Genomic DNA, 22,629 nt, shown 5'->3' with positions numbered 1-22,629 from the left:
CTTTGCTCCCTTCTCGCTTTCCCCAGCTCCTGGGGCGGCTTGGTGGATGGGGAGGGGGGCGGGGGCCGAATAGGGGATCTGGCTGCATCGAGAAGCTGGACTGGAGGAGTGGGGGTGTTGCGTCCGGGGCGCGGACAGCTCGCTGTCTTAGGGAACCCCCCCATGTATCCACCGCGGGTGGCCCTCCCCCCTCCCCAAACATACACATATACAGCCTGTGGGTTATGAGAACTAGAGACGTCTGCAGGTGAGCTCTCAGCCTGGGCCGCTACCCACCTCCCTGGGAGGTTTCTGGCCCAGGTTTAGCTCAGGAAGGAGGGGGGAGCCCAGCCCTGGGGACACCCTTGACCAGGAGCTCCTGACCCCGGGTTCAGCCCATCTGAGGGAGTCTTCATCTCCAGGATGGGGTGGACATTCCTGTCCCAGAGTGACCCCACATCTGGAGGGAACTCCTGTGTCTGCCTGTGGGAACATTGGGACTTCCCTCTCGCCCTCGGATGACTATGTTTGCCGTCTCCCCTGCCTGGGAAGCTTCTCTGGGAGAGCATTCTCCTGGCCTGAGCTGACCTCCAGCCCCTGCATCTGGAGGAACCCTCTGCTGATAGTATGTCCCTGGGCCAGCCACCTCTGGGCTAGCCCACCAGGGAGTCTACTGCCCCAGAGGCAGTGACCTCTGGAGATGGGAACTTCAGATGCACACATTTGGAGGGACCCTATATGTACTTTCACCCCAGAATAATGCCAGACTCCCTCCCTCCCCTTCCCTCAGGATCCCCTTGGCCAGGATGGAACTGAAGGCTGAGGAGGAAGAGGTGGGTGGAGTCCAGCCGGTGAGCATCCAGGCCTTCGCAAGCAGCTCCACGCTGCACGGCCTGGCCCACATCTTCTCCTACGAGCGGCTGTCACTAAAGCGGGCGCTCTGGGCCCTGTGCTTCCTGGGCTCACTGGCTGTGCTGCTGTGTGTGTGCACGGAGCGTGTGCAGTACTACTTCAACTACCACCACGTCACCAAGCTTGACGAGGTGGCTGCCTCCCAGCTCACCTTTCCTGCCATCACACTGTGCAACCTCAATGAGTTCCGTTTTAGCCAAGTCTCCAAGAATGACCTGTACCATGCTGGGGAGCTACTGGCCCTGCTCAACAACAGGTGGGTGGCTCTCACCCATCCCCCAGCCGGGCTCCCAGAGTTGCATGCATCCCAGCTCCCAGGCCCCCATTCCCTAACTCCATAAAACCCAGACAACCTCGCCCTCCAACCCCCATCAAACCTGCCACTCACTGCAAAGGAACTGGGGTACTGCTGAACACTCAATTAAGGGCACCCAATCTTTGATCCCAGCGTAGTCCAGACCAGCCCTGCCCCTACCCAGCCTGAGCTGTAAGACATCACCACCCTCTTTGGAGTGACCTTTCCCCACCTTCCTGCCACTATGTCTTGATCTTCTCACTTAGGGGATGGGGACAGATCATCGTTAACAGGTAGAGACTATAAAAGCCATAGCTCCAGCTTTGATCTCTCTGTCACCTCACCCTTACCGCTGTGCTAAGATGCCCAGCCCCCAGGCAGCCACTACAGATCCTTCTGCCTTCTCAGAACCTATGGGGCAGGTCCTCTGGACACGCCCTGCTTTATTCTATGCCTGTGCCCAGACCTACCCACAGGGCTGGATGCTGCCCTCCCCCCATTCCCTGGAGGTTGGGTTGACACTGGAGGCCAGAGGCAGGAACCGAAAATCATGCTGATCCATGCTCGGATCGCCCCCCGGGCTCCAGGTATGAGATACCGGACACACAGATGGCAGATGAGAAGCAGCTGGAGATACTGCAGGACAAGGCCAACTTCCGCAGCTTCAAGCCCAAGCCCTTCAACATGCGCGAGTTCTACGACCGTGCGGGGCACGACATTCGAGACATGCTGCTCTCCTGCCAGTTCCGGGGGGAGGTGTGCAGCGCAGAAGACTTCAAGGTGGTGAGTGAGTCCCCTGGGGCGGAGTGTGCAGAGTGTGAGTCAGCCGGCCCCCCGAGGAGGAGGAGACTGGGAGCAGGCAGTCCTGTCATCCTGCTTGCTCCACTGGGAGAGGACGCTATGTGTCCCTGGGGCTCGCAGGGATTTTGTTCAGCATGGGGTGCATTTGTTCTGTGTGAGTGCTGGAGCCTCAGCCTTGTGTCCATGATATGGCAACAAAGAGAACCCACAGCGCACAACATGCACAGGCACACGCACAGCCTGGCATGGCCTTGACCCCATCAAGCTTACCTTCTGCGCCACAGGTGTCAGAGCTGGGTGGTAGGGGGCGAGGAACATCCCATGGGAGCTGGAAAGAAATGCAGACTTTACCACCCCACCTCCTGATTCAGAATCTGCATTTTAACAAGATCCCTAGGTGACTTGAATTCAAGTTTGAGAAGCACTGTGAAACATGAAAAGTAAGAGAAGCTTTCTGTTAAATGGCCAGATAGGTCATTCTCTCCATGCCACTACACACACACACACACACACACACACACACACACACATCATACACGTACACTGTCCAATTGGGTTACCCCCTTGCCACCAAGAGCCACAGAGCCATACGGTCTGAGGAAGGAGAGATGATTTGGGCTACACAGTCATGGCTGAACAGCAAGCTCTTTTTGCTTCTTAAAATGGAGATGCCCCATAGGTGGGCTGCCTTAAAGCCAGCACCCCAGAGAGGGTTAGGGGCACTCTCTGTCCCGGGTGATCCTAAGCAAGTCATACAGGTTCCTGAGGGCATAGAATCAGAAAGAGGCTGGAAAGGGACCAGAGGGCCTGGAGCCGTGTATGAAAAATAACACTGAGTGAGAGGATGATGCTGGTAATTCTTCAGAATGCTTTCTAGACTCCTGCAATCCCCTAGATAAATAGCCATATTATCTCTATTTTATGAATGCACAAACTTGAGAGGGAGAATGAGCTGCCCCGAGCTCACATAGCTGGTTAGTTACAGATTCAGGATTAGAACGTGTCTCCTTAAGTCCCAATGCAGTGTGCTCTTTTTGTTAACACTGCTGACCCTGGAGTCAGCGTATCTACTTCCAATTCTGGCCACTGCTCTTTGAAAACCCAACCTCCCTTAGGAGCCCCTTGCTCTCCATGCCTGCCCCCAATTCTCCACTCTCAGAACCTCCCCTTTCTCCCTGCCCATTTTCTTCCCTACTTGCTTGCTTCCTCCTAGCATTATGGGAGCATGAACTGCATTTGTTTGTGTAGAAACGTTGAGCCTGTAGAAAGGTCATGCTTGTTTTTTCTTACTGAGGTTACACAAGACTTCCCAATTTTTTAAATGAAATTAAGTTTTTTTTAAAAAAAATATGCTTTTATTTATTTTAGAGAGAAAGGGGGGGAGAGAGAGAGAGAACATCGATCAATCGATCGAGCAATTGATTGGCTGCCTCCTGCATGCCCCCTACCAGGGATAGGGCAATTGGTCCCGAAAATTCAGGCCTGTGTCCTAACCCGGAATCCAATCGGAGTCCTCTTGGTGCATAGGTCAATGCTCAACTACTGAGCCACACCCACCAAGCAGACTTCCCAATCGTTTAAAGCCCTGCTCTACAGACTGGTTTTATGAGCCTTTGTCAACCCTACCAGACAAAAGTTCATACAACTGCTGAGCCAAGCTGATGGGGAGCTTAATGTGATGCAAGAACCACTTTCTTCCCTCTTTTCCTTCCTCAAAACAGGAGAGTCCTGGATTCCCCAGAGCCCTTGACCTAAGGGTTCCCAGGCTCACCAACTGTGCTCCCGAGAGAATAGAACTGTTGGTGAAGGTGAAAGTGAAAGCCAAGGCCTTCCTCCCAACACACAAGCAGAAGGGACCACCAAGGAAGAGAGAAGCCATCCCGCTGTGGATGGTTTGTAGTGTTGGAGGAGGGAGGGAATTGCTTGGCTCAACCTGGGAAGGTGCCAAGGTATAAAATGAGGGTACCGTTAGTCCATAGAGAGTGTTCCATTGCTCCATTCGTCTCTCACGCCCAGAGAGATTCCAAGTGGTGATGCTAAGACATGTTTGGTGTATGGAAATGAAATTACTGGAATGTGGTCATTCTATTTTGTCTGAGGGGACAATTCTGGGTTGTCAGACGGAGATATGACTGGTTCGGAAAATTCTGGAGTAACCTGAGTTCTTCCTTTTCCTGGGAAGAGAGATACAGGCCAGGAGCTTGCAGGCACTTCTTGGTCTGGGTTGTCAGGCAGACCAGGTTTTTTTCTGTTTCTGAGCCCTTATCAAAGAAGGCCTGACCCTTAATCTGGCTGAACCCAAACCTCTCAGCCCCTTCTTCTACCCTCTCTGGTTGACCCCACTGCTGGATCCTTTCCATGTCAGGAACCCTACCACTTCTGTCCATTGGGATGCTCCTAATGGATGGGACCCATGTTGTGAGTCCATGTCTGACATCTCCCTGGTGGAGAAGGGTCTGGCACTCCTCCAGCTCCCTGGTTCTAAGGGATGCAGACACTCCTTGCCTGGTGCTCTGCTCTACTCTCTCACTCTATTTCTCTCTCTCTCTTTCTCTTTGTTAATCTTCATTAGAGAAAGTGGAAGGGAGGGAGGGAGGGGGGAGAAAGAGAAACATTGGTGCGAGAGAGACACATAGATTGGTTGCCTCCCACACGTGCTCCTACTGGTGCCAGGGATCAAACCTGCAACCCAGGTATGCGCCTTTGACAGGGAGTCGAACCCTTGACTCCTCTGTGGGTGTGCAGGCTGACGTTCTAACCATTGAACAACACCAGCCAGGACTCTACCTTCTCTCTTCTCTCCTGGTCTCATAGTGAACAGCTGCCTTTTCATCCTTGCCAGTCCCTGCTAGACCAAAAGGGGTGTATCTACCCACTGGGCAGATGTGACACTGACAGAAAACATCTGTATCGGGTTAGAGCTTAGGAGAGACATCTTGGCACCTCTACCACCTCAAGAGCAGAGGTTCTTAACTGGGGGGTCCAAGCCCTGGCTCACAGTGTCTGCAAAATACAGTGTGCATGGACACCAGGTGAACTCCTTTGCAGGTTTCAAAGGGCAACCCTCATCCAACCTATAAGGTTGTATGTGAGGGTTTGTGTGTGAGAGACTGTGTGAGGGTCTGTGTGACTGTGTGTGAGAGTGTGTGTGAGGGTCTGTGAGGGTGTGTGTGTGTGAGAATGTGTGTGAGGGTCTGTGAGGGTGTGTGTGAGGTTCTGTGAGGGTGTGTGTGAGGGTCTGTGAGGGTGTGTGTGAGGGTCTGTGAGGGTGTGTGTGAGGGTCTGTGATGGTGTGTGTGTGTGAGGGTCTGTGAGGGTGTGTGTGAGAGTGTGTGAGGGTCTGTGAGGGTGTGTGTGAGTGTGTATGAGGGTCTATGAGTGTGTGTGAGGGTGTGTGAGTGTGTGTGTGACTGTGTGTGAGGGTCTGTGATGGTGTGTGTGTGAGAGTGTATGTGAAGGTCTGTGGGGTCTGTGAGGGTGTGTGTGAGTGTGTGTGAGGGTCTGTGAGGGTGTGTGTGAGTGTGTGTGAGGGTCTGTGAGTGTGTGAGTGTGTGTGAGGGTCTGTGATGGTGTGTGTGTGAGAGTGTATGTGAAGGTCTGTGGGGTCTGTGAGGGTGTGTGTGAGTGTGTGTGGGGGTCTGTGAGGGTGTGTGTGAGGGTCTGTGGGGGTCTGTGAGGGTGTGTGGGGGGGTCTGTGGGGTCGGTGAGGGTGTGTGTGAGGGTCTGTGGGGGTCTGTTGGGTGTGTGGGGGGGTCTGTGGGGGTCTGTTGGGTGTGTGTGGGGGTCTGTGGGGTCTGTGAGGGTGTGTGTGAGGGTCTGTGAGGGTGTGTCTGCTCTGGAGGACAGTTCGGGGGCCATGGGAATGGCATACTCTCAAACATCCCAGCTCAACCTCAGGGGACAGACTGGTGGTCACAGAGTGTTTGACAGGTCCATCCCCAGCTGGGCTGAGTCCGCTTGGGAGAGTGGGGTGATAATGGGAAACCTGGGCTAAATCGGGAGGCACAGGTTGGAAACGCTTTGAGACTGAAGGGCAGAGGGCAGTGGGGAGATATCCCCACAGCAGTGGGTGAGGTGGGCCTCAGGAGCTCTCTCCTGAGCTACCAAAAGAGCAACCAGAGGCCCGCCCACAAGACTCTCTCTGCCCCGGCCACCTCCTCCCTTCATGGTGGGGTGCTTGGTTGCCAGGGCAACAAGGGCTCCACTCTCCCATCCCACCTCGATGCCACCCAGGCCAAGGCAGGGCAGGGGTTCCATGGAGGGGCCCGGGGGCGCAGCTGTCTGCAGTGTCTGGGCTGGGCTGGGGGAGTGAGCACAGTCGCAGCTGGTGCCAGCCTCCAGCTGCACCTTATCTGTCCCTGGCATTGGGAGCGGCAATGTGGCTGGAATGCTGAGCAGCACCGAGGGGAGGGGGCTGACAGATGGTGGCCCAGTCTGCCCTCTGCCACCCCCTCCGCCAGCTGAGACCCAGAGCCTCTGCCTGGGGGAGAGAGAAACGGAATTCATTTCTGAACCCTGGAACAGAAGGAAAGGGAAGGCAGAGACTGGAAATCCCAGGGGTGGGTGTGTAGTGGGGATAGTATGCTCCCTCAGGAGGGGATGGAATTGGGGCACAAAGGATTGGGAGACAGGAATCCATGAGGGGCCCCTGAGGGGCCCCCAGGACTCTGGAGGAGGCAGGAATCCCCCAGAGGAGAGGTGGAGAGAAGAGGATGCACACAGAAATCCCCCTGGGGTTCTGGAGGACAGGAACCTCCCGGAGCACCTGTGGGGTGAGATGCTGGTAGAAGGGGTGGGTGGAGGTGGGTGATTTGGGACCCAGAGGGGAGGGAGAAGTCCTCTCACAGCAAGCAGAGCTGGATCACAGGGCCCAGGGAGAGCCAGGACTAGCAGGGAGCCACCTTATCCCCAGGGTTGGCTCTGCCCCTTCACTGACACCTCTCATACTCACACACCCCAGCCCTCAGCAGCTCAGACCAGGAGTCCCGGGGAGGGCCCACTCTTACTACCTGGGTCTGCTCCCTCCAGCTAGGTAGGGAGTGGAGGGGCTGCTGAGGGGGAAGGCTGCCCAGATTGCCACACACACACAGAGAAAGGGGGGGTCATGGGCAACTCCACCTAGAGGCCTGGTGGTCTTTATGGGTGAAAGGGGCTCCGACAGGGGAGCATGCACGGATTGCAGAGGGATAGGAGAGCCTGGAATGGAGAGGTTAACTTCGGAGGAGAGGCACTCCGGACCTAGGGGTTCTTGGAACTTCGTCCAGCCTTAACCTTCCCTTACCCTCCCCTTCTCTCCTTCCCTCCCTGAGTTGAGAAGAGACGAGTACAGCCAGTTGCAAGAATCCAGGGGACCCTAGATTGGAGGGTCTCTCTCTCTCTCTCTCTCTCTCTCTCTCTCTCTCTCTCTCTCCTCTCCCACACACACTTACACATCCCCTTGGCTAACTTGGTTTCCTCTCTCACCTCTACCCTCCCCTAGCATTTCTGACTCCACCCCTCTCCCAGATTATTGTCAGCTAAGAGGCTGCTCTAAGTTAATTGATCTCCTGGCTGTTGGCTAAAGTAATAGGGAATTGATGTGAGTTACTGAGTGCCTCTGGGGGCAGAGCAGGAAGCAGGGGGGTGGGAAGCAGCACCTCCAAGCGCCTTCCTCCTGCCCCAGCCTTTGGGCAACTGCAGGGTATGGCCCTGCTGCCCCTGTGCGTGTCCGGGAAGCCGAGGGGAAGCCCACAGCGAGGGCGATGGTTCTGTTGTGGGTGGGAGTGGCTTCTGAGCATGATTCAACTTCGTGGAAGACAGCTCTAATTCTGGGGGATGGTGAGGGAGGCTGAATATTAGGCAGGAAGTGTGTCAGTCTCCACTTGATTTATTCTTTTTTTTTTTAAAAATGTTTTATTGATTTTTTACAGAGAGGAAGGGAGAGGGATAGAGAGTTAGAAACATCGATGAGAGAAACATCGATCAGCTGCCTCCCGCACACCCCCTACTGGGGATGTGCCCGCAACCAAGGTACATGCCCTTGACCGGAATCGAACCTGGGACCCTTCAGTCTGCAGGCTGACGCTCTATCCACTGAGCCAAACCGGTTAGGGCCACTTGATTTATTCTTGTGACAGAGCCCCTTCTGAGTGCCAGGCTCCAGCTGGGTGGTGAACAGGCAGAGCCTGTCCCTGCCCTCAGGGAGCTTAGAGTGAAGGGCAGTGCCCAGGCAGGCTCAGAGCTGAGCGGGTGGGCAGCACTGACAGAAGCCTTGGGAGCAAGGAGTAACGCGCCAGGGATGAAAGGCTCCTCAACATCGAGGTGGAGTCCTTCCAGTCTGCCCAGCCCAGCTCAGCTATTGAGAAGCTCCAGGTTAGTAGAACGTGTGGCTTCTCCCCACGCCAGCCCAGCTGATGGCCAGCCCAGTCCTCCCCAGCAAGGGGCATTGCCCGGCCTTGCCGGGCCCCTTAGGCACAAGCCTTCCCTCGCTGTATGTCTGAGGTGGCTGCCCCAGGAGCCTCTGCCCTCTGACTGAGAACCTTCCAGTCAGGACCTTTGCGTGGGAATTCTGGGAGGCAAACTGGGAAGCAGACTGCAAGAATGAGAAGTGGTGCCTAGTTCGGGTGGAGGGTGAGGCTGGGTATCGGCATTCCTGGGTTATGCTTTGGGAATAGTTTCATACGCTCCATTCCGGAGCTTCTAGGGCCGCTTTCCTGTAGACTGTGAAATTAGTCTTTGCCAGGGGGCAGCCCCTCCTTCAGCCTCTGGGACTCTGGCTAAGCCCATGCCGGCCCGTGTGTAGAATGGATGTGCAGTACCGACTGTCTTGGGCACATGGAACAGACCTCTTCCTCATGGAAAATGTTTAAATGAGTATGAAACTACTGTGTATTCACCTTGAGGGCAAGTTCCCTTAACAAACTACAAGACAGAGACTCTGCTACCCCAGGCAGTCCCAAGGCAGTGGGAGGGCAACTTGTGATTTTTCTGAACTCCCGAGTTCTTGGAAAGAAAATCCTTTCCCGCCCCTCTCATCTGCATCCTCTCAATGCCTCTGACAGTCCCGGGGGCCTGAGAGGTTGGGCTGTGTGTGTGTGTGTGTGTGTGTGTGTGTGTGTGTGTGTCCAATTGGTGTGTCACATCATCGTGCCAGCCTGGGAACGTCCCCAGGGGAGAGACTGCTGCAGTGGCTTTGACCATGGACAGCAGCCAACTCAGGCTCCCTGCCGGTGTGCCCCGAGTGTGCAAGCACACATGTGCACCTCAGTGTGCATGTCTGAGTGGGAGACTGTGGATGCAGATTGGGGTGTGAAGAGGATGTGTGAGGATGTGCATGGAGGCATGCAGCTCACTTTGTGTGGCTGCGGGAGGGAGCTTGTGTGTGGAAAACCTCTGGTTGCATGCAGAGCACATACCAGCAAAATTAATCATCTCTTTCCGTCTCACTTTGCAATGAACAGATTCCCTTTACTTGAGCTCGTGCGGCCCTCATAAACCTGGGAGGCAGGAACATTTTAATCCCTTCCTTTGAAAGACGGGGAAACTGAGGCTCCGAGGTGTTCGGTGCTTGCTCCGGGTCATGCAGCCAGTAGGTGACAGAGCAGGACCTTGACTTCAGATCTTCGAAGTCCAGGTTCTTTGTGTGTGACCCTAGGAGCCAGAGTGTGGTGTGTGGTGAAGAGTGCTCTAGGCACCCCTGCCGTGCCCCCTCTGGGAAGAAGCTGTGGTGCAGCAGGAAGGGAAAGGAATCCTGGCCTCAAGTTGGGCACACCAAGTCTTTTTTTTTTTTTTTAATATATTTTTATTGATTTCAGAGAGGGAGAGAGAGATAGAAACATCAATGATGAGAGAGAATCATTGATTGGCTGCCTCCTGCACGTCCCCCACTGGGGACTGAGCCCGCAACCTGGGCATGTGCCCTGACCGGGAATCGAACCGGTGACCTCTTGGTTCCTGAGTTGACGCTCAACAGCTGAGCTACACCCGGCTGGGTGAGCACACCAAGTCTTTTGATTCCTCTGCCTTTTCCCTGCTCCCCTTGACCAAGTCCAGCCTTAGACGAGCCCACCGCTGCTTGCCCCAGGGCAGCCCCAGGACGGTCGGGCTCTCCCAGAGGAAGTCACACAGCAGACCAGCTTGGAAGCGCATTGGGTTCATGACCAACACCCTCACATGGGCTGCAGTGCTGCCTGGCAACCCCACTGCGTTTTCCCGGTCAACGTGCTCTCCCCAGTGATTACTGCAAACTTCTAGACTCTTCTCAAACAGCCACCTTCCGGCCCCCTCTCACCTTCAGCAGATGACCTTGGCTCCCGCTTCACCGAGCTGATGGAAGCCTCTGACAAGGTCTCCTGCTTTCTCTGGGAACCAACCCCCGAGGGGAGCATCCGTCTTATCTAGGCTGAACTCGCCACCAGTTCTTCCCCTCTGCTGCCTCTCCTCCTCTCCAGCCAGGCTCTCCCTCTCCAGGGGAACCTTCCCATTGGTGGTGAAACATGCTTACGATTCTCCCATCTTGAATTATATCGCTATGACACTAACATTTACTGAGCACTTACTGTGCATCGGGCTGTAAGGTTAAGATAAAAACCAAAATACAGATGTCTGCACGCCACAGCCCCTTCTAACTCCCACATACACTATGCCTCTGCTTCCTTTCACAGGCAAAATTCTTAAAAGTGATGTATGTATTCCGCTGTCTTCATTTTTTCTTCTCTAACTCACTCTTCAATCCACGCCAGGCTGCCTCTCTCCTGCCCCAGCACTTCACCAACATGGTTCTAGCTAAGTGATCCTCATGTTGCCAAATCCCACAAACATTTTTTTTAATCCTTGATCTCTCAATAACATTCAAAAAGGTTGACCATCACCTCTTTTTTTTTTTTCAACTATTCTCTTTCCTGTCAACCATACTCTCTCAGGCTTCCTCCTTTGTCTAGCCACTCCTTCTGTCTCTCTGCCAGTTCATTCTCCTGTTTGACCATTAAATGTTGGCACTACTCAAGTCTCAGCCCCAAGCCTTTCTCTTCTTTAAAATCATGAGGTGGTATGATTTAATGGTAGAACGATGAATTTTTCATTAGTATTTTTTTATGTTGCTGTATCTTACAATGTAATATTTTATATATTTCCTTGGTGTGTGTTTACATTTGGTTTAAAAGTGTAAGACATTTCCAGCACCCCAGGAAGTTCCTCCAGACCCTTCTCTAATCAATGCTGCTGCAAATTAACCTTTATTCTGACTGCTGTCAGTATAGAGACTTGTCACCTGGTCTTGAACTTATACAGTGTATTCCCTCTTATGTCTGTTTTTTTTTTTTCTCCTTATAATTGTGTCTGTGACATTCAGTGTCATTGTTGTGTGTTGCAGTAGTTCTTTTTCAGTGCTGTGTAGTATCGCATTACACAAATATACCACATTTTATTTTTTAAAATAAGATTTTTTAAAATTGATTTCAGAGACAGAAAGTGAGAGGGAGAGAGAGAGAAACATCAATGATGAGAGAAAGTCATTGACCGGCTGCCTCCTGCACACCCCTACTGGGGGTTGAGCTCGCAACCTGGTCATGTGCCCTGACCTGGAATCAAACCCATGACCTCCTGGTTCATAGGTTGATGCTCAACCACTGAGCAACACCAGCCAGACATCCCTTCTTATTCTTTAGATTGCAATTCAAACGTCACTTCTTCAGAGAGACCTTTCTTGATTACCTGTCTGCGTCAGATTCCTTATCATTCACCCTCATAAAATCAGTTTTTCATAACTTATCATAGCTTTTAATTCATATTCATTTTTGTGATTTAAAAAAACTGATGTCCGACTCCCCCATTAGACAGTAAGCTCATTGACGGCAGGATCCCGGTCCTTTATCTGTTCTCCCTGTGTCTTCAGCACACAGACCCTCAGGAAATATTTGATGGGTAAATGGAAGGACAGAGAAGAAAGGGATTTGGAGAAGAAGAACTTAATTCTAGTCTCAAGCCCTCTACTTGCTCTCCATGAGTCTTGAAGAGGTCACTATGCCTCAGTTTCCTCATTTGTCAAATGGGGGTGAAGTTACTCAACCTGCTTATTTCACTGGGTTGTGTAAGGATCCCGTGAGCTATCATTTGAAAAGCATGAAACATTCCACAGATGTGAGGGGTGGTTGGAGTTCAGAGAGAGATGTAGAGAAAGGCAGAACCCACTGAGGGAGCACTCACAGCCTAAGAGAGACTGGCGTGGGAGTGGCGTGGGGAAGGGCCGCCTCCGTGGACAGAGCGTTCAGAATTGAGTGCTGTTCCGCATGTGTGTCTGCCTGGCCACCGCTCTGGGGCCCTCTGTGTATGCTTGGGGGTCTGTGTGTGCTGCTTGCCTCACCTCCCATTATTGTGAGACATTTGGATTTGTCTACTGGAACGAGCTGAGATCGGAGAGGACGTTAGAAGATGGACAAGGAAGAGCAGTTAGGGTGTGTGTTACGTTTGTTGTCCGCCAGAGGGCTGTGTGTCTAATGTAGAGGTGTGTGGGTGTGCGCAGTGGGTCTCTGTAGTGGTGTGGGGAAGCAGGGTCCGGCCATGCCAGATTGGCGGTCCTCCGAAGCTGCTCTGTGTGCACGCCCTTCTCCCTGATGAGGCCCCCACACTGGAAGCTTCCCCTGCCTTCGTTTCCTCCTTTTGGAAGTCCAATCTACCTCCCCTGCCAGGGCATCTGAAGGCGGGGACACTGCCCTCTAGTGGGTGTGGAACATATGGCCAGCCAAGCCTCAACCTAGGCTGCCCTTCCTCCAGCCCAAGGCTGGAACCCACCTCTCAAACCCAGCCTGAGGACATGCAAAGTCCGACAGCCGAGGTCTGGTGGGCAGGATGAAAATGCGCTCAGGGCAGGAAACAGAGAAGGAGCCCATGGCTGCACACAGAAGCATGAGGACAACAGCTGGAGGCGAGGGTCTCTCCTCACCTATCTCTGGTTGCCCAGCGTGTCCCTGGTCTTTCTTGGTTCCTGTTTCTCCACTGGGTCCTTGGGTCCTGCTCTGTCATTCTCATAGCCCCTGTGAACATGCTGTTCACTATCGTGCCTGAAGGGCCTTGAGCAAAACGGACCTTCTAGTCTGTTCCCTGGGTGGGCACTGACTATGCCCTGTGGAGTCAGGGAAGGCTTCTTGGAGGAGGTAATGTATGAGTAGGGTCTGGAAATATGAGTAGTTCCTCAGATGGAGTCCAGAGAAGGCATGGAACTACGGATAAGCCTGGTGCAGAGTGGGAGAAGGGCGTGGCGGCGGGGCGGTGCACTGGGGTGAAGGGGAGGTGAGGATGGAAGGTAAATTGCAAAGGCCTCTGGGACTGGGTTGACTTTTACCAAGAGGCACTAAGGAATGAGAGAGGGTCTTTAAGCAGGAGAATGGTCACAGTTACATAGCATGGACTGAAAATGGGGAGACACTGCAGGGATGGGGGTGGGGGGAAGACCCATTGAAGGGCTGTTGTTTGGGCAAAAGAGGAGGAGGCCAGTCTGAGGGCAATGGCATAAGGATGGAGAGGGGCCAGATCTCAAAGGCTGCTCTTCTCCGGGGCCTCTGTGTCCCTGGCAGCAAAGCTGAGGCTAAAGGTCCCACATCAGTCAGTTCTGCTAGAACTTGGCACCCTGCCTTCCATACCCAGCACACTCCAGGGTCTCTGCATGCAAATGGGGAAGGGAAGATGTGTGGGAGCAGGGAGGGAGGGGAGAGGAGCGGGGAAGGGAACGAGGCCTGGGGCTGTGGGTCGGTTAAGGAGTGGTAAGGCCCAAGTAGACTTGTCCTACCCCCATGCTCCTCCTCTGGCCCTGCAGAGGAAGGGTTAATATGCGTCACCTCCCTCCCTCCCCTCCTCAGGTCACCTTCTAGGCCCTGGAGACTTGGCTGGTGGCTCAAGTTCCTCAACCAGTGGCCCTGAGTAATCAGAGCCCACAGAGGGGCCGGGGGCCTGGGGGAAGGGAATGAGAAATTGGGGACAACAGGGGCCTCAGAGACTGAGGGGCTGGGGGCATCTGTGAGGCTGAGGGTTTTGGGGGTTACCCAGGTTGGTTCCCAACATGCCCCACCTGATCCAGGACCCAGTCTCTGCTCTGATCTCAGTTTCTTCCACCCCCCAGAAGAGAATTCCTAGAACTCCTCTCCTGGACTGTTGGGCGGTGGGCAAGCCGGGAGGGGGAGGGGTGATCTATTAGGAAGCTTTTCAGCTGCAAGAGATGGGGTCCCTCCCCCTAGTGCTGGGAGCTGGCCATAAATGAGTCTGTGGTCAGTGAGAGACCTGTGCTAATGGAACCTGGGCTGCCCCCCAAGCCACAGAGGGAATGGAAGAGGGGGAAGTGACCTAAGTACAGCTCAGCATCGGGGAGGGGAGGGTGCTGACCTGAAGCAGAGATGGGTGAGGGGACGGAGCGGAGGAGAAATGGGGTCAGGGACTGGCTGGAGGGAAATTGGAAGTCAAGGGAGTGTGATTGCAGGAGAACAGGGGGTTCAGGAAATAACTGAAAGTAAATTGGGGTCAGGACAGTGATTGAAAGGAAACGGAGAATCAAAAGGAATAAGTAGAAGAGAGCTGGGGTAGAATGGTGTATTGGGAGAATTGGGGAGTCAATGAAATAATTGGGGGGATTGTGAGTCAGGGGGGATTAGAGGTCTGAGAGACTGCCAAGAGAGTGTGGGGGCTCAGATATGCCAGAGGCCTGGCTGGACCAGGGTGGGGGGGGATGAGGGAGAGGACCCTGAATTGGGATGGGAAGGCTGAGGGGATGCTGAGGAACAGATTGGAGGATGAGAGGGAGCTTGAAAGTGTGTGTGTGTGTGTGTGTGTGTGTGCACATGCGTGTGTGTGTGTGCACGTGTGTGTGTGTGTGTGTGTGTGTGTGTGTGTGTGTGTGACGGGGAGGAGCAGGGACTTTTGCTGGCTTGGCAGAGAGAGCAAGGGACTATCTAGGTCCCGTCTCACCTGGAGAGGTGGCTTCCAGGAGCCCCTAGGATTTTCCAGATTTCCATTCTGTCTTCAACCCTCTCCTTCCTGCTGGAGCCGGTGATAAAAAAGGGGCTCCAGGCCCCCTCCATCAGCCTCCCTTTCACTCTGCCTTCAATTATTCATCAGCCCAGACACCCGCCCTCCCTGGCAGGGCAGGCCGATCCTCTCTCCATGCCCCGCCCCAGCTCAGCCACACTGCCACACAGGCCCTGATGAGGAAGGACACGGCTGGGGCCAGCCCTTGGCGGAGACCTGGCAGGAGGGCTGGTGGCTGGCCCTGCCAGACCCTGCCTGGGATCACATCTCCTTCACCTTCCTCCTGCCAATCCCCTGGTGCCAGGAAGCCCCTGGTGAAGATGCCAATCCAGATCTTCTGCTCTGTGTCATTCTCCTCTGGAAAGGAGGCCCCCGGGCCCTTGGGAGATGTTCAGGGTCCCCAGCAGCAGCAGCAGCAGCAGCAGCAGCAGCAGCAGCAGCGAGACAGCTCAGAGTCCGAAGAAGAGGAAGAAGAGAAGGAAAAGGAGGCACCCAGGAAGGAGGCCAGAGAGGGGGATTTGCCCGAGGACTTGGTGGCCTTCGCCAGCAGCTGCACCCTCCATGGTGCCAACCACATATTTGTGGAAGGGGGTCCAGGGCCGAGGCAGGCCCTGTGGGCAGTGGCCTTTGTCCTGGCACTGGGGGCCTTCCTGTGCCAGGTAGGAGACCGAGTTGCCTATTACCTCAGCTACCCTCACGTGACTCTGCTGGACGAGGTGGCCACCTCGGAGCTGGCCTTCCCGGCGGTCACCCTCTGCAACACCAATGCCGTGCGGCTGTCCCAGCTCAGCTACCCTGACCTGCTCTACCTGGCCCCGATGCTGGGGATGGACGAAAGTGACGACCCTGGGGTGCCCCTTGCCCCCCCAGGGCCCGAGGCCTTCTCTGGGGAGCCTTTTAACCTGCACCGCTTCTACAATCGCTCCTGCCACCGGCTGGAGGACATGCTGCTCTATTGCTCCTACTGTGGGGGGCCCTGCGGCCCTCACAACTTCTCAGTGGTGAGTGGAGACCCACGCCTGGCCTGGCACCCCGAGCGTGTCTGCCTTGGCTCACCCTAACACTCTGGGGCTGGGCTGGCGGGTCCTGCTCCTCCCCCACCTCACCTGGACCACCCGCCCTCTGCGACGGGTCTCAGAGAGGCCTGGCCAGGGCTCACCCAGGAGCCCAGGGTCTGGAGCTGGGTTTCTAATCTCAGTACCGCTCTTCCTGTTAAAATATTAAAGTCTATCGTGCTAGTTGGTAATTAGTTGCTGCCCAGCAGGTGGGTGCCTGGGCCAGGCAGTAACAGTTTTGACTGTCATCCCTGGACTGGAGCTGGGGCAGGTGCCACTGGAGGTGGAAGAGCGTGGAAGGGAGGCGGAGCGTGGGAACAGCCCTCACCTCCACCCCACCCCACCCTCACCGCAGCTCCCCTGCAGGGACTTCACTGCATCCTCCCTGGTCTTCCTGTGTTCCTCCTACAGTGTGTCTGTGTGTGTGCGTGTGTATGTGTGTGCGTGTGCGTGCACATGTTATTCTGAGGGGGGATAACAGGCCTCCTTTAAATCCCCCCACCCCACCCCCAGCTCCACGTGGCCAGGGACCCTCTTCTCCAGGAAGCCCTCATTGGGAGGATCAGCCTCCTTCCATTCTGGAGTCTGAGGCCTTTCCTGCGGAGGAAGCCCATCTTTTCCCCAGTTCAGCTTCCAGTTCTGTCTGACCAGGTGCCACGCCCTCCCTCCCCAACCCCCTCCCCCTCGGTCCCCAACCTCCTTCCTAGTGCAGGAGCAGGTGGGTGTCATCATATCGGTGCATCGCAGAGTGACTGCAGACAGATTGGTCCGCTGGGCCTCAGGCAGGCCAGGACATCTAGCAGCACGGGACAGGCCGAGGAAGGGGTCCACTTGGCCTCCTTCCTCTGAACCCAAGGGTAGAACAGACACTTCTCACCCAGAACCACAAGATGGCAGCAGCGGTCCGCCAGCCAGCAGCACAGCTCTCTGATCCAGGGCCAGGCTGGACCAGCGCGCCAGGCCCCTGGGCGCTCCTCACATCCCCAGGTGGAGGGCAGGCATGGTGTGTGTCCGGCCTGGAACCGGAATGCCACGGAACCCAGTAGCGGGCTGGGGGGTGAGGAGCGGTCAGAGTTCTCTTTCCACCTCATCTTGGGACCTCGCTCCCCAAATGCGGACAGCATGTTTTCTTCTCTGGAGGGGGAGAAGGAGGTTGTGCTAGGAAGGCGGGAGGGGGCAAGGACTCTGCTCCGAGTAGCCCCACTCCCCCTGCCGCTCCAGTCTGGCCAGACACTGTCTCTCTCATTCTCTGGGCTGTGCCTGTACTCACCTATGACGCGCGCCGGGAGTCGTAAAACACACTCCCTCCATCTGTGGGAACCTGGGGGCATTCAGGGAAGCTGTGGGGAAAGGGCCACAGAGAACTGGCTCACTCCTCTCTGGCGGATAAGGGCTGCTCTTGGGGGTGGAGTGGAGAGGCTGTCCCCGGGCGGGCGGAGGTCTGTCCGGAGGCCCTGGCAGTCCTGCACGAGCCTTGCCCAACGTGCCCGGCGCTGAGACAAGAGCTGCTGGTGCTGGGTGAGCCCGGTCCTGGGCATGGCAGCTGGGCTTCCTTTCAGGGTCTGGTGATAATGGGACAGTGATGAACACGAGGGGCTGATGGCCTGAGGACACTAAAAAGCTTCACTTGGTTTGGAGGAGGGTCTTGGGGAGAGGGCCCCTCAGATGGCTGGGATGGAATCCCAGGGTCAGGCAGTGGTGGGACCCCGATGTTGAGGTGTCTGTGTCAGGGTCCCCGCAGGAATCAGATGGCCACTCAGATAGTTCAACGGAAAAGACTTTAATGAGGCCTGTTCACAGAGCGTTGGGCAGAGGTAAGGAAACCAACGAGGGGCCATTGTCCCACGCCGGCTGAGGGAGCACAGGCGGCGACATGAGGGGCGGGGAAGGAGAGGTGCCCCACCTCTCCCTCCTTCTGCCCCCTGATCCCTTACCGATGCCACCCATTGGCCAAAGCCAACCGGAAACCTATCCAGGTAGCAGAGGAGTCCCCAAGGGCAAAGGAGGGAGAGAATGGGTGGGGACAGAGGCCAATGGCGAACGGGCCGCACAGGAGGAGCCGGTCCTGAAGGGCACTGCAATTCCAGCGGCTGGGGGCAGCCGGGGACAGCCCTGGGTGGGCAGGGGGTGCGGGCAGGGCTCTCAGGCTCTTCACCCGCCCCTGCCAGGTCTTCACACGGTACGGAAAGTGCTACACGTTCAACTCTGGCCGAGACGGGCGTCCACCGCTGAAGACCATGAAGGGTGGGACGGGCAATGGACTGGAGATCATGCTAGACATCCAGCAGGACGAGTACCTGCCCGTATGGGGGGAGACTGGTATGTCACCCCGCAGGGGCCCCTCCCCACGGTTCCAGGCCTCAGCCTCTGCCAGGGGACTCCTGGGCTCCACTGTGGGACCTGAGGCAGGCCCCGGGCTCTCCTCCCTTCTTCCTCCCAGCATCTCCCCGTCTCCTTCTCCGATGCCACCTGACTGACTGCCACACTCACATTTCTCCAGCTCCCCCTTCCTGGCTCAGTTGCTCTCCAAGGTAACCAGCCATCCCTCTCCATCAGTGGCTGCCACTCGCTCTATAAATAACTCCCTCTCTTGGGCTGCCTCTTGTCTGTCTGGTCTCAGGGGCCTTGGGGCAGAGAGAGATGGGGGAGAAGGGAGGAAAGGAGGGGGATAAATGGAGAGCATCTGAGAAACACCAATGTGCATAGCCGAAGCCAGGTAAGAAAAAAGCGTGCAGGATGCAGGAGTCATCAGGGCAGCCTGGGGCTGGTGATCGCAGAAGGAAGCTAGGGATGGGCTGGGGTCCCATAAATGATCCCCCGGTCCCAGTGTGTGCTGTGCTCATTCCCCGGAGAGGCAGGGTGTCCCAGCTCTGGAGGAGGTTAGGGGATCAGAAGCCTTCTCAACACCCGCCCCCCTCGTTCCCTTAGACGAGACGTCCTTCGAAGCTGGCATCAAAGTGCAGATCCACAGTCAGGATGAACCTCCCTTCATCGACCAGCTGGGCTTTGGTGTGGCCCCGGGGTTCCAGACCTTTGTGGCCTGCCAGGAGCAGAGGGTGAGAGGCCACAGGAGGATGGGCCTGGGTGGGGTGCTCAGGATGGAGCGGGGGGCCGTCACTAACAGGAGGGGCAGATGAGCGAGAGCCTGGGTAGCGATCTGGCTAGTGAGAAGCAAGAATGAGCTGATACACTGGGATGTTCTCTAAACTCTAAGACGCTCAGAGGCTGTGGAGGGAGCGGGGCAGGATGCCCGAGTTCTGCATCCTGTTAGAGAACCCATCAAGGTGACTGGGGGAGAAGTCTCCACACCCCCCAGCTCCCCGGCTCTCCCAGCAGCTCATCTACCTGCCCCCGCCCTGGGGCACCTGCAAAGCTGTTACCATGGACTCGGATTTCTTCGACTCCTACAGCATTACCGCCTGCCGCATCGACTGTGAGACCCGCTACCTGGTGGAGAACTGTAACTGCCGCATGGTGCACATGCCAGGTCAGGCCCCAAAGCTCCAAACACAGTCCTGGGGCCCCTCGGCCTACCCTGCCCCTCACCAGCTCCCCATGCACATCAACCTCCTACCACCATGGGAGGAAGACCAGCTGGCGTCTCCCTCCCCCAGTTCCAGCCCTCATTCTCATAAATGAGACGTCCATCCCATACCCATACGTCTTGTACCGTATTTCCTGCCTATTCCCATAGAGATGGGTGGGAAGGGTCCAGGAGGAGTGGACTGTGGGGTGGGTCACCTCCAGGACAGACTGGGGGCTAGCTAGTCCCACCCTCTCCTCTTCCAGCTTCTAGACCTGTGTTACAACCACTGTCACGGAGCCCTTTAATATTCATCCTACACCACTGTCTTTTCTCCTCTGTAGGGGACGCCCCATACTGCACTCCAGAGCAGTACAAGGAGTGTGCGGATCCTGCTCTGGGTGAGCGACCCTGCCCTGGGGCAGTCTGGGGGAGGGAAGGAGAGGCTGCCAGCCATATGCACAGGGGTTTCAGGCCAAGCTCCCAGAAACTGCAAATAACTCCTGGATCAAGCTTCACCTGAAAGCTCCCGTGTCTGACTTTAGCAAGGCTGGGGAATCGCATCTCTAAAGGCCCCCGTGAAAAATGGACCAGGGTCACCTGGGAGGGGCCCTCACTCTCTCTCCTCAGCAGCTCAGCTGGTTGACTCCCAAGGCCTCTGAGGGAATGAGATATAGGACTAGGAAATACCCCTGGGAGGCTGGTGAGGGAGGGCACAGGGCCGAGGTGAAGAAAGAGAAGGGGGCTCAGGGTTCCTTTGGGCAAGGCCAGGATGTGCGTGTGGGAAGGTGCTGGCAGAAAGGCACCACTCAACTGGCGCCTCTCACCTGGCTGGGCACAGACTTCCTGGTGGAGAAGGACCAGGAGTACTGTGTGTGTGAAATGCCCTGCAATCTGACCCGCTATGCCAAGGAGCTGTCCATGGTCAAGATCCCCAGCAAAGCATCAGCCAAATACCTGGCCAAGAAGTTCAACAAGTCTGAGCAGTACATAGGGTAAGGGCTCTGGCTCTGCAGGGTGGGGGGCTCTTGGGCTGGGACTGTGAGGGGTGTCAGCAGGCTTTGGTGGGGGCCAGCAGACAGGAGGAAGTTGAATCTGGGGTGAGGAAAGATCAAGTCAGAACAAGCAGGGAAAGTGCCTCTTTCTCCTTCCTCCTCACCTCATCCTCTGTTGTCATTCTCCTTGCTGTATCTGGGATCACCTCGCACTTGCTAGTGTATGGAGCATCTTTTTGTATATGCCATCACATTTAATCCTCGCAACAACCCTAAAAGGCAGGTATCCCCATCAGCATCTCATTTGATGGATATGGAGACTGAGACTCGGAGGATAACTGACGAAAGTTACCTAGCTAGTAAGGGACAGAGATGTGACTTGAACCTAGGTCTCCTCCCCCAACCCCTTTGCAGGGAGAACATCCTGGTGCTGGACATTTTCTTTGAAGTTCTCAACTATGAGACCATTGAACAGAAGAAGGCCTATGAGATTGCAGGGCTCCTGGGTGAGCTGCTGATGGCACCTGTCCCCTTCCCATGTCATGGGCATGGTGTGACACCCTCCCACCCAGAGCAGGCTGCTCACCTCTGTCCCATGAGCTCTTCCTCCTCAGCCATCCCTGGGGCCTTTCCCCAAATGTTGTTGTCTTGGTATGTGGTGGAGGGCGGGGGCTGAGCCTCCTCTTAGGGCAAATAGGAAGAGATAGGCCTGGTCATGAATGGGGAACTATTTCATACACCCTTGAACATTTGCCTAGAGAATAAGAGGGTTGGGGGTATTTTATGAACAATTTTTTTTCTGAATAACACCTATTCATTTTAAGAAAAGTAGAAAAAAAAAAACACAGAAAGGCATGGAGGAGAAAATAACGCCCCCCATCAGAATCACTCTGTGCTCCTTCTGTGCAAAGGCTATCTATCCTTCCGCAATTCTGACTTGCCTGCCCCTGTCCCAGTGGGCTCTGCTGCTCCCATGGTGTCTTGACCCTACTGACCTCCCTGTGCGCCCCCTGCAGGTGACATTGGGGGCCAGATGGGGCTGTTCATTGGCGCCAGCATCCTCACGGTGCTGGAGCTCTTTGACTACGCCTATGAGGTAAGCGGCGGGGGGAGGGGGAAGGAGGAGGGGCGTGCCAGGAAGGAGCGGGGTTCCAGGCCACCCACACACCCACTCACCACCCCACATGTCCCAGGTCATTAAGCACAAGTTGTGCAGACGAGGCAAGTGCCAGAAGGAGGCCAAAAGGAGCAGCGCAGACAAGGGTGTGGCCCTCAGCCTGGATGACGTCAAAAGACACGTGAGGGAGCCAGAGATGGGTGCCCCCCCACCCTGCCCCTTCCCCATCACCCCTGGACCACCCCTTGCTACCCTTTCTCCTTTGCCTCCCCATGCCCTAGTGCCACCTGTCAATAACCAGTCCCTGTCTTGTGCCGTTCCTCCAGAACCCATGTGAGAGCCTGCGGGGCCATCCTGCTGGGATGACGTATGCTGCCAACATCCTACCTCACCATCCGGCCCGCGGCACTTTTGAGGACTTCACCTGCTGAGCCCTGCAGGCCACTGTACCAAAGGCCTAGATGAGGAGGGCTAGAAGAGCAAGGGGGCCCTCAAATGCCCCCCCACATCTGCCCTGGGGACACCCTCCCCCTCCCAAGGCAGCCCCCCACTCCTGGGCAGTCCTTTCCTCTTGTCTGTGGTGAGGAAGGAGTCTTGACCATAGAGTACTCTCCCTGTCTCTACCCTATTCTTTTTATTTTTAACAAAACTAATCTAAAAAAGAAACTAAAAAGAGAGAACTGGGCAAGTGACCTCAGGCTGCCCCTCTCTGCTCCATGCTGCCTCCCCCAGCGCCCAGCCTGAATTCTGTCTGTCTGGCTGTCTGTCATCTGAGTGTCCACTTACATTCTGCTGCCACCAGTCACCAAAGCCCCCTCCTAGTGGGGGGGGGGGGAGGGGATCATTCGGATCTGGAACTTGGCCCTAAACCAGAGAATGTACCTTGAAGGGGAGGGATAGTGGTGGTGGGGGGCTTCCCCAGCCTTAAGAGACCCTCTCAGCCCAGTGACCACCTCCCAGCC

The 22,629-nt window shown here is 55.7% G+C and overlaps 1 protein-coding gene and 1 long non-coding RNA gene across 4 annotated transcripts; one reads left to right on the top strand and one right to left on the bottom strand.

Annotated features, from left to right (window-relative positions):
* Nucleotides 1-785: 785 nt before the first annotated feature.
* ASIC1 (acid sensing ion channel subunit 1) lies at nucleotides 786-22,098 on the top strand. 3 transcript variants are annotated; one of them, XM_028144344.2, is made up of 11 exons: nucleotides 786-1,147; nucleotides 1,774-1,969; nucleotides 18,201-18,351; nucleotides 18,961-19,088; nucleotides 19,369-19,519; nucleotides 19,900-19,956; nucleotides 20,397-20,550; nucleotides 20,965-21,056; nucleotides 21,567-21,646; nucleotides 21,744-21,848; nucleotides 21,994-22,098. In XM_028144344.2, the coding sequence occupies exons 1-11, from the start codon at nucleotides 786-788 to the stop codon at nucleotides 22,096-22,098; spliced, it is 1,581 nt and encodes a 526-aa protein (XP_028000145.1). The 3 variants fall into 3 exon arrangements, with proteins under 3 accessions (XP_028000145.1, XP_054574433.1, XP_028000144.2); XM_054718458.1 differs by lacking the exons at nucleotides 786-1,147; nucleotides 1,774-1,969 and adding an exon at nucleotides 15,289-15,978 and having other exon boundaries at nucleotides 19,366-19,519; XM_028144343.2 differs by lacking the exons at nucleotides 786-1,147; nucleotides 1,774-1,969 and adding an exon at nucleotides 15,298-15,978.
* Nucleotides 18,274-21,239, bottom strand: LOC129149654 (uncharacterized). The gene is made up of 4 exons (XR_008556509.1): nucleotides 21,137-21,239; nucleotides 20,715-20,822; nucleotides 18,523-18,656; nucleotides 18,274-18,329 (listed from the first exon to the last, which is right to left on the bottom strand). It is a non-coding gene; the product is annotated as an uncharacterized LOC129149654 (long non-coding RNA).
* Nucleotides 22,099-22,629: the final 531 nt, after the last annotated feature.

The sequence above is a fragment of the Eptesicus fuscus genome, chromosome 7, assembly GCF_027574615.1.
Source record: "Eptesicus fuscus isolate TK198812 chromosome 7, DD_ASM_mEF_20220401, whole genome shotgun sequence".
Classification (NCBI taxonomy): domain Eukaryota; kingdom Metazoa; phylum Chordata; class Mammalia; order Chiroptera; family Vespertilionidae; genus Eptesicus; species Eptesicus fuscus.
This window is presented reverse-complemented; position numbering and strand designations above follow the sequence as displayed.